General features: G+C 37.1%; 1 protein-coding gene across 1 annotated transcript in view; it reads left to right on the top strand.

Annotated features, from left to right (window-relative positions):
- The window catches only part of LOC149222175 (uncharacterized), a 41,373-nt gene extending 31,123 nt beyond the window's left edge, over positions 1-10,250 (top strand). Inside the window, exon 4 of the mRNA XM_089387523.1 lies at positions 10,128-10,250. Coding sequence (XP_089243649.1) covers positions 10,128-10,250 — 123 coding nt within the window. The remainder of the gene's footprint in view (positions 1-10,127) is intronic.
- The last annotated feature ends 1,817 nt before the right edge of the window (positions 10,251-12,067 follow it).

The raw sequence follows: 12,067 nt of genomic DNA, 5'->3' as shown, positions 1-12,067 counted from the left end.
AAATAATCATTATATAATGTAATTATTAATATATTGATAAGTGTGAATAATCATTTATTTGTACTTTAATTACATAAATGAATAAATAATAATATATCATACTCACACACACACATATATATTTTGTTAAAAGAGATGTTAAGTGAAGCAACCATGAAATTCTTACTTCTAATTTTTGTGTTAAGAGATACCTAAATAATGGAGGGTAGTAACTCTTGGTAAGTATGCTTAATTACATGGGAATCCTACTTATTTTGAGAGAAAGACTTGCATAAATAATGATAAGTAGTAATTTCTAGGTAACTATATTTATTGATATGAGTATATATTTATTTATTTATATTAATCCATATGATAAAAATAATTGTCATATGGAATTCTAAACATAATATGGACATATATAATCTTTGAAAGAAATTTGTATTGAGTCATCATTTGATTGTTTACACTCATTTACGAACATTACAACATTTCCTCTATCCTAAAATTTTATTGAGACGACATTAAAATGTTTATGTTCATTTATAGACACTACAACATCCCCCATTCCCGGTTGTAGAGTGCCTCCTTGCACAAAAAAATGTATTCTCATGATTCCTAATAACACATTTGCATGCCTCCTTGCACAAAAGACTGTACTCTTATGATTCCTAATAACACATTTGCAAAAGCTATTAGATTATTTATATTTCATTGCATAGTTTATTATACAAGCAATCAACTTGCCATTGTACTTCATATCATAATATTTATTTTTAAAAAATTATAAACTTATCTCAAAGTAAATCTAAAATGTCTATTTTGGAATAGGGCTTCCACAATTTTAATTTATTATCAATAATTATTAGCGGATAGTAGGAATTTAACCTCCATATAATATTCTAGAATATTCACAATAGTATACATATATTTATTTTCAAAGTAGTTATGTTTGTTTTCTCATTATAACTAAACTCATTAATTAAAAAAATGGTGTATGAACCAGTGTCACATAAAAAGGGTTATGCTTTTTTAGGCATGTGGTATTTATAAGCCATGATATTGGCCCTTGGTATTATAACAAAGCCTATTTACAAATCAATAGTGGAGGTGAATCTCCATGGTTGAGAATCTTGTTACATATTTTTAAAAACATATATATGTTTACCTTATATATTAATTATTTTTATCATTAATAAATATCATTATTATTTTTAAATAAAAGTATAATTTTGTTAATTCTCATCATTTCTTTTTTATTTTAGCTACTTGAGATGTATAATAAAATAAGTTTTTTGATGTTTATTATGAATTGATGCATATCAAGATTTACTAGTCATTTAATTTATATGATTGAACTAGTAAATATATATTTTGAATTCTGAAATTCATTTTAAATAATATTAATCTTTTTTTGTATACTTATATCTTCTACTTTTAATATAATACAAATATTTAACATATTATTAAAATGCAATTTATTTTTTTTAATTAAAATATACTTTCAAATTTATATTTCATATTTATTCTATTACGAGCTCATGTTGAGACCCTTTTTAATTCTTTCACAGTACAAAAAGTATTGTTGTTCAAACCGTCACATACTTCAACAAATATATTGGCACCTCAATTTAAATGTATTTATTACTTTGTTCACGCATTTATTCTTCTTGCATTTCATTTATACCTATTATATTTTTCCTAGTACATTAATGCAATAATGATTTTCTTAGGTGGTTTCAAATTTTTTTATCTATTATTTTTTAAATAGTCTAATTATTAAAAGGTTTGGTCTATTTTGTTAAAATCTAGTAATGTACTGGACGCTGGTGCACAACAAGTTGCTAACTGGAGACAATTTGATGAAGAAAAGCATAGCAGGGCCGCACAAATGCGAGCTGTGTAGAAGGAGCTCAGAAACAGCCCAACATCTCTTTATGGAATGCCAATTTGCCAAAGAAGTTTGGGGTCTCATTCTTCAAGAGCTACATATCCCAGCCCCCTCTTATAATTCTGTTGTTGATCTTTTCGATTCTTGGAATCAAAGCTATCCCAGCAACATTCCCGAGAATACTCCCTGCTCCTCCCTGAAGAAGAGAGGTGGTTGGGCCCCCTATCCCCTCAACCTTGAAAGTAGCTAACAGCTCGACATTCAGTGAACCCGAAATGGCGTAGAAGGGACTCCGAATCCAATTTCCATGAATGGTGGCGGCAACAAAAAATAACCACGATTTTTTTTACGGAGCCTCCAAAGGCAACCCCGGGACAACAGGAGCCGGAGGGGTCATCTATGCCCCAGATGGCACTAAAAGGGATAGTTTTTACTGGGGCATTGGGCAGAAAACCAACAATCAGGCAGAGATCCAGGCCCTCCTTATAGCTTGTCAAATAGCTAGAGACAGAAGGGACAAAGAATTCCAAGCATTTGGAGACTCAGAGATCTTAATAAAGAATTTAAATACGGGCAATCTGTTCAACAATGCAGGCCTCAATAAATCTCTAAACAGACTAAAGAGCGTCCTGCTCGACTTTGCCTCCTACAAATTCTTTCACATTCTCAGAAGCCTGAATAGTGAAGCAGACTTGATGGCAAACAAAGGCTGCAAGCTGGGGAAAGGGCAACTCCTCATAAATGGCGAAAGCTCTTATCATCCATGTAATCCATGAGGTTCCTGAACATAGAATCAGCATAAGAAACAGAAATGGATGTAATGTAAAGATGGATGCGATGACGTGAGCCCAATCTATTTCTCATATTAATAAAACATACCCGTTTTGGTGAAAAGAAAAAAAAAAATCTAGTAATGTAATTTTTTGTCAAATTATTCATTTTAGTTGTTTAAAATGCATTTTTGAATGGATAGATGGATTCAGTGCCTTGGAAAACCCCTCGGGCACTTGATTTCTGCAAATTACACAACTTAAACTTAAGATTCCAAAAAATCTCTATTAGATTTTGAGCAAAATTAATCGGAAAAGATACTCAAGAAAGGGGGAAGGTGGCGGGGGGGGGCGGTGTGCGGCTGGGGCGTGGGGAAGAATGTATAATAGTTAGACTACTATGTTATTATGTTCTCCTATCTTACAAGAGAAACTTATTGGCTTCAATTCTTAGGTGCTATTTCACATCATGTCAAGTGAAAAATGGACCTTTAGTTCCACTGCAAAACTTCATTTGTAAATGTATCCAAAATAGCAAGCATGTCTTCAAACTACTTTCTTTCCACTAATCAAAATAACTTGTATTATATATAACTATTCCCTTGATTTTTCCTCTACTATTTGTCATTCCAAATTACAAAAAATAGCCATATTTTAATCTCCCTAACATGTGATCAATAATTAAAGTTTTAATTGTACATTGTTTTAACATATTTTCTCATTGTTTTTGAGAGTTCGTGAAATGCAAGAACAAACTTTAACATTAACGATTATTGGTGACCCAAAATTGATCAAATATGTAAGCGATTATGTGAAAAAAAAAAACATTAGAAACAAATGAAACACTCCAAAACTTTTCTCCTATTAAATCTTTGAATCTATTCCTAAATGTGTGGGCAATAAAAATCAAAGTTATTTTAAACATTAATCTACCACCTTCATCAATGTCTTTATCTTTGATGTCATTGATGTCAAAAGTAGTAAAATACATATTGCATGCTTCAAATCCAAATGATACACCTTCACAACAATGTCATGCACCACAACTATAGAAGGGAAATGCATTGCATCAACGTTTTTTAACAAATTCCATGCAAAACTGAAATAGACTACCTATGTCTTGTTGTAGAAAAAAAAAAAGTATAATTGCAGCTATAATCTTTTGCACAAATAGTTAAAATTTGCATCCTTGGAAAGGAGTTTGACATTCTATCACTATGAGGTTAATAGGTGGATTCATGAGGTTGATAGGTGGGCTGATGGTGTTTTCCCACTACCATCCAAGGCCCACATAAGAGAAATAGGGGATTTATGTGAAATGTGCATCCCCTTTCTTTTCCATTTTATAACGAAACATTTGGCCCTCTTTCCTTCTCGTTCTATCACCAAAAATCTGATCTTGATCAATCGAATCAATAGCTTCATCCGCTATTAATACAACTACTAAATATTAATACCCATCTCTAGTTCTCAGGCATCAATGTTTCCCAACTTCCTTTTACCTACCCTACTGCCATGCATTTTGAAGATAACAACCCACCCACATGTATGTAGAATGAGCCCTACATGTTATGAATGGTGTAAATTCTACTAATACTAATAATAACGCACCTCTATCAACTCCTAGCAACGTAACAGAAAGGCTAATACTTGGAAATAAAAGAAAAGAAAACTAAAGATGCCTATTCCACCACCCCTAAAATTCTTTAATGTCATAGGGAAAGGTCAAAAAATGTAGTGTCTTCTATGTTTTGAACATAATTCTATACTGCAATGTTTGATCAAATGATATAATTGATCATGTGCAAATATAATTGTTGCTTGCAGTATATGCATAAATGTTTTATGCTCTAGTATTTGTATTTACCAAGGTAATTATAGTAAAACGCAAGAAGATATATATAGTTTATATTACAAATAATTAATGTAAATTTAATTCTAAATGACATCAATGAAATGGTCTTGTATTTACTTGTACTTAGTGATGAGAATAGAAGTTGTCTTCTTTATTTCAATTTCAAAACAAATTATTATTTGATATGTGGGTAACAAATAGCGCTTGACAACACCTAGAATTAAAAAGTCTACGCATGTAACATTTTTTGTCTTTATTATATACTTGGAAAATATTATTACTCCATTCACTTCTCCATGTTATCTTTGTTTCAACATTTATTCCCCCATTAAAGTATAATGGTAAGAAAAACATATGCTACATATTTTTTTCAATAGTCTCTTTCCCCTACTTTAGGGTATGCCAGTTATTCTCCAATAAAATTTTAAATAGTCCACTACTCATCAGAAATAAAACACCAAAAGGCCTCACATGTATTTTTCCCTTTGTATATAGAAAACCTTCAAAGAAAAACAATGTTTAAAGAATAATAAATTTCCTTAAGTCTATCTTTCTTTCCTACTATGTGTGCACTCCTACAAATATGGATATGTTTTTCATCTCAACAAATTGCTTCTTTCCTTCTTCTTTTTTGCATGTTTTTCATATTTTCTCTTCTTCGAAATTTCCTCTTTTTTTCTACATCTTTAGGATTCTAATAAATGGTGAATATTCTTTACATCAAATAATTTGGTAGAGTTGTGATCAACATGTTCCCTACCCTTGCTCTCGCTAAATCTTTAGTGTGTGTTCATGTGTGTTGTCTCTTTCCATCCACTCCCACCCATAAAATAAGTAACCAATAACAACCCATTACAATTTGGCCTTCACAATTTTGTCATAACATGACATAAATGACTTCCAAAAGAGACCCAAAACAATGCAAATGCATGCATAGATGCAACAATAAAAAGTAATGGAACAGAACAAGAAGGCAGAATAAATCAAGACACAAACAGCACCAAACAAAAAGCCCAACGAGAAACAAGGGAAAATGGGAGAAAAGAAAAGGAGGATAAACATGAAAATGAAGTAATGGAAATAGATATGAGCAAAGGGGAAGACCCAAAAACAGAAGAAGAAATTTTGAGGAAACCACTGGACAAGTGGAGGAATCTGGATGAGAGGTTCATCCCAGAAGAGTACAAAAAAATATACAAGGAAATCTTCCATAAATATAAAGAAAAATAGGAGCAAGGAACCATAGGCATGAAAGAGCAGTTAGGAATACAACCTGGCAACAGCCAAGAACAAAAAAGTAAAGGAAGAGGAGGGAAAAAACGAGAAAGAAAGAATCTCCAGGAGTCAATACAAGTAATGGGAGAAATGTTAGTTAATACCGGAAGAGTAGTACCGCTCTCAGCGGTCTTCCACCAAACCACCCCACCTTCTCAATGATAATTACATCTTGGAATATTAGGGGGCTTAACAGCAAGGGTAAGCAAAGGTACCTGGCAGAAAGGATTAAAAAAGAAAAACCCCAAATCATGATGCTTCAAGAAACAAAAATAACGAGGGAAAAAATGGAGGAGATTCTTAAAAAAATCAAGCCCACCTATGAATGCATGTTGCTGGATGCAAAAGGGAGTGCAGGGGGTATTGCAATCTTGTGGAACCCTACAGAAGTCATTGTAGACCATTGGATAGGAATGAAGAGGATCCTCTCAGGGAGATTCAGAATGATAGGACAAAGAGAGTGGTTCCTAGTTTCGGCGGTTTATGGGCCTCATATACCAATGGAAAGAGAGGCCTTCCTAACACAGTTGCAACGGTCGGGAAGCCTGCACACATAACAGTTGTGGGTGATAGCAGGAGATTTCATTATGATCACCTCTACTGAAGAAAAGAAGGGAGGACTGCAACGGGAGGATGCAAACATGGAAAGATTCAAGGAAACCCAGGCAGCCTTAAAAATGATTAATATAAACACCATTAATGGAAAATATACCTAGAATAACAGAAGAGGAGGCAGCAGGCAGATAGCCTCCAGACTGGATAGATTCCTAGAAACGAAACACTTCCTGGGGAAAGACATACTCTATGAAACAACTATCCTACCATGCCAAGGATCAGACCATTGGTCAATAAAACTTGAAATTGCCATGAATAAACAAAATCAGCACAAACCATTCAGGTTTGAAGCCTTTTGGCTATGGGACCCAACCCTCATAGAAAAAATGGAAAACTGGTGGTAGGACAGTGAAAGGGAAATAAAAGGAAAAAACAAGATGCATACACTCCAATTAAGATTAAAGGAGTTAAAATGCAAAATAAAGAACTGGAACAGAGAAGAATTTTACAATATTCAACAAGACCAAAAAAAGCTCCAAACATAAATGAAAAGGATACAACAGAAAATAATAGAAGAAGGGAGAACAAAGGAACTAGTGCAGGAAGAAGGAGGGGTGTGTATCAGATTGGAAGAAAGAAGAAAACAGGAGGAAATTCTATGGAGGCAAAAGTCAAGAGTACAATGACTGAAAGAAGGGGAAAGGAATACAAAATTCTTCCACAGAGCCATGCAGCAACACAGGCAGTAGAATAGAATTTTCTCCCTAAAAACTAACCAAGGCAACAGGGTCACCCAGAAAGAAGAAATGGAAAATTTATGGATACAACACTTCAAAGGCATTTTGACGGAGACACAAAGCAATAGAGAAGAGGAGATAGAAAAAATAAGTTAATATATTCCAAAAAAGGTAAACAGGGAGCAAAACATGGCCCTCCTAAGGGTAATCACTGAGAAAGAGGTAGAGGATACAGTGAAGAAAATGGCCAAAAACAAAGCCCCAGGCCCAGATGGATTTACAGCAGAGTTCTTTCAAGCAACATGGAGCTTTATGAAACAAGACATTGTGAACACAGTGGAAGAATCAAGATGTAATAAAATAATGCACCTAGCATGGAATGCAACTTTTCTAGCATTAATACCAAAGGTAGAAAAGGCTGATGAACCTCATGGCTATAGATCAATAGCCCTATGCAATGTAATCTATAAAATTCTAGCCACCATAATGGTAAAAATATTACAACCAATACTTCTAGAACTGATAGCAAAAGAACAAACACGGTTTGTGAAAGGAAGGCAGATAGTGGATGGGATCATAGTTGCCCAAGAGGCAATACATTCATTAAAAAAGTGAAGAAATAAAGGAATGATAATCAAACTTGACTTAGCAAAAGCCTACGACAAACTCAACTGGGAATACCTCCAAAGAATCCTAAAATCATATGGGTTTGATGACAGATGGATAACATGGACAATGTCAATTATATCCATGCCAAGTATGTCCATACTACTGAATGGAACACCAACAAAAACCTTCAAACCATCCCACAGACTCAGACAGGGAGACCCACTGTCACCGTTCTTGTTTACGGATGATTTAGGCAGATTAATAAAAGCAAGAGTAAATAGTGGGGAACTTAAAGGTCTCAGATTATGGGGGGAAGAATTAACCATTACACATCAACAATTTGTAGATGATGTAATGTTGTATAATCAAGCAAATCTTAAGGAAGCAAAGAAACTAGTGGAAATCCTTACAGAATTCACAAACGCATCAGGAAGAAAGGTAAATAAGGATAAAACAAAGATATTCTTCTTTAACACTCCAATGGTGGCTCAAGCATTCTTAGCCAGAACAATGGGGTTTAGAATTGGAAAGCTCCCAACTAAATACCTGGGAGTACAACTGAGTGACAAGCAGAATAGAATAGGGAACTGGAAAAGCTTGATAGGGAAAATCCAAAAAAGAATGGACAATTGGACGTTTAGAACGCTCAATATACCGAGTCGACTCATCCTCCTAAAGGCGGTACTCCAAGCTACACCAATTTACCAAATGTCTAGTCAAGCGATTCCTAAAACTATATGTCAAAAAATGGTGGAAATTTTCAAAAAAATTCTATGGCAAGGTACAAGAAAAACAAAAAAGTGGGCTTTTCTCTCATGGACATGACTAAGCAAATCTGTCACAGAAGGGGGCTTAGGCCTAAGAGCTCCGTACATATTAAACCAAGTCATGGGTGCAATTTTATGGTGGAGGTGGATTCAAGGAGGGGAAGATCTATGGAAATTGTTAAGGGACAAGAAATACGAGATGGCAAGGTCACCTGAAGGCAAACTCTGCAATCAATCAGAAAAGAAAGGTTCAACCATCTGGAACCTTGCAAGTCTTAACAAGGACCTAATAAGAGAACACGTTTTTTGGGAAATTAGAGAGGGGGACAAAGCAAACTTTTGGTAGGAAGCGTGGCAGTAGAGAGGAACCCTGAATCAGGAACCTCAGCTCCAAGACATCCAACAGTACACCTCCCAAATGGCGGAAGATGCAGTAAGAAATTACTGGTTACTAGAATAGGATGGTTACTGGAGAAAATGGAAAATGAAAAGTGACTGACCCGAAGCAATAGAAACAGAACAATGGATAAATTACCAAAATGAAATGGAAACAAGGAAAATTGCAATCAAAGAAGGACCAGATATAATCAGATGGGGCAAACACATAAAAGGCATGTTTACTATCTCAGAAGGATATCATATAAAGGCAGGAAGAACAGGACACCCAGACATTAAAAAATGGGATAGAATATGGCATTTAAAAACTTGGCCAAAAGTGACGTTTTTTACCTGGTTAGTACTGCATGGGCGCGCCTTAACTTGGGACTAATTGAGAAGGAAGGGGACGCACGGACCTTCGCGCTGTGCCCTGTGCCAAAACCAAGAAGAAACCATGGAGCACGTTGCAAATTCCTGTAGCGTCAGCAACAACCTATGGAAAAATCACCACCAGATCTTTGAGACCACTGACAGGAACAGAGGTTGTATAAGAACAACAATAGAGAAATGGAGCAGCAAGTCGTACCACAATACAATATGAACCGTGCTTGGAATTTTTCCATCGGTTTCCTCCTATGGAACCTATTGAAAGCAAGAAACAGGGTGATATTTAGAGAAGATGAAAGAGCCAAAGAGGAAATATGGAGTCAAACCATGAAAAACATAAGAGAAACAGTACTCCTCAAAAATTGGAACAAGGAAGATTGGAATACGGAGGCAACAAAGACTCGCATTATGAACTGCCTGCAAATCAAAGCAAAAAACACAAACAGGATAGGGAAGGAATACAAGGCATGCAATGAAAGAGCCGAAGAAAGCTATAGGAACCCGCCATAGGGCTTCACCAAGCTAAACTTCGATGGCATGGCAAAAGGCAACCCGGGGGGGCTGGAATAGGAGGGATTTTCAAAGACAACGAAGGGGAGATTAGAAGGGCCTATGCAATGAAATATGGAATTGATACCAACAACGAGGAAAAATTCCATGTGCTAAACAGGGGATTAGCAATAGCGGTCAGGGAAGGATACCAAAGCCTGCAGATCGAAGGAGACTTGAAGCTAGTGATAGACACAGTTAAACAACTCCAATAGGGTGCACCAGACAAAAAACTGAGTAAAAGTTAGCGGACGGCATGGGTAATAACCAAATAAGCCAGCAATTAAGGAAGGTAGCATATACCATACTGACCCATGTGAAGCGGAAAGGAAACACTCTGACAGACCTTCTTGCGAACTGTGGATGCCAGAACAGAGAGCAGCAGTTGGACGCAGGCGCAGAAGAGCTCCAACAGAAATAGGAAATGAGACAATTGATTCAGGCAGTAGAAGAAGGCAGGCGCCAAAGAGAGAATCTGGAGAATTCGATTGGAGTTGACGGGAGTGACGAAGGACAAGGATAGATGCAAATGGGACAGAAGAGGTCAGACATAGAACAACTAAGGACAGACAAAAGGACAGAGCTGAATCGGATGACGGAGGAGGGAAGAGGAAGGACAGGCCCAGAGAGATCTGGGGTAGAGATGGAAAGGCACGGACTAAGCGAGGGTAGGACAGCAAGTCCGAGGAGGGGCAACAAACCAGTGCCAAGTGGCAAAGTGGAGTCAGCAAACGGACGGCAAGAGAAGCCAGGAGAGGAAAGTAATCAATGAAGGATGGCAAACATGATAGGTGGGTAGCATCCCAAGGTAAGCGGGAAGGGAGGCGGGCCAAGGAAGGAGGGAAGGGAGGACAGCTGGCAGTAAAATTACGAAGGGGAAATGACAAAGGGATAAAGCCTAAGGAAAATGCAAAACAATCATTTTGCATGCGGACGAGCAAGGAGAAAGGTGGTGAAATCGGAAGAACGGACAGCAAGCGAGAGCCGAAGGAGATAGCAAAGCGAAGGAAGGTAAAAGGGTATGTGAAACTTCCTCCCCCATTCTATGAAGAAATAACTAGTCTGAGTCATAGAGCAGCTATGAAAAATGTTATGCAGCTATGGGTTGAGAATAGAAATTACGGTAGAAATGGTAGAGAAAAGAAATAATTTCACAGTGAAGAATCCCTGGGGGCCAAGGCCGGAAAGAAGGATAAAAGTAAGGGTAAAGTGAGGGAGAGAAAGGGCGCGCAGGGCCCAAATTCGCAGAACCCCCATAGTAAAATTGATGTCTTAGCAAATAATAGGCCAAGAAGCTTGCATGTCATGTTGAACAACGATAGAGGGGATGGGAAAACCCAAGAGCCAGGGAGGAATGAGTGGCAACTCATGGTGAGGGGTGAAACTGTAAACAGCCATGATATGGCTAACAATACTAAGAAATCCAAATTTGGGAAAGGGGCATGCCACCAAATTAGCGAGAGATACGACCTCTTAAGAAAGACTGAGCACTTGACTCATGAAAAGGATTTTAGCATGCAAAGTGCAAGGCAGGGTAAACAAGGGTACCCCAAAACCAAAAGAACCAGTGAAACTATAGTTCTGCCTAAACGGGAAGGAGACCAGAGGGTGGAACTTCAGGGGGAAGGAAACTGCAGGAGCGAAACTAAGAAGAGGGGGGGAGAAATACCCGGGATAAAAATGTAAATATAATTGATAACACTAACTTTAGTGCTCATTCTGTGATAGGTCTAGCTCCAGGAAAGGGTGAAACTGCAATCTAGAACGAACAGCTACAGGCAAAGAGAGCTAAAGAGCAGACAAAAGGAAGAATGGCTCCCAGGCAGAGTAAGAGGACCGTTAAAAAAGAAGAAGGAACCAGTAGTGCAGGGAAGAAAAAGGGTAGGAAAATGGACGGTGAGCAAATGAAGAAAATCATCAACTCCTACATGGAAAGCAACCCGAAGGAGGTTAGAGAACAAATCTGGAGCTGGGAGAGAGATTTGAGAAATAACCTCAGATGCAAAGACTTACCCATGGATGAATGGGAAGGAATGCTGCAGGACCTGGGAACCTCAAACGGCAGGCAATCGCTCTTCAAAAAGACTCTGCAACAATATTGGATCATGAAACACGTCGTAGCTCGTGCCATGACCCTTCATCAGGAACATATGGCAGGGGAAGTTTTGGATAAGCAGGAAAGGAGTAAGGAACCAGACCCTGTCTGGGCAGAAATTCTGAAAGACCTTGCGACAATACAGATCCAAACCTACAAGAATAACCTTGCATTGGGTCAGATCGAGCAGACTCTATCAGAGATAAAGTGGAAACTATCA

Source organism: Pinus tabuliformis, chromosome Q, assembly GCF_031772625.1.
Source record: "Pinus tabuliformis cultivar Carrire ecotype Pingquan chromosome Q, CPIR1, whole genome shotgun sequence".
In the NCBI taxonomy this organism is placed as follows: Eukaryota; Viridiplantae; Streptophyta; class Pinopsida; order Pinales; family Pinaceae; genus Pinus; species Pinus tabuliformis.
The sequence above is the reverse complement of the archived record's forward strand: the minus strand, read 5'-3'. Positions and strand labels throughout refer to the sequence as shown.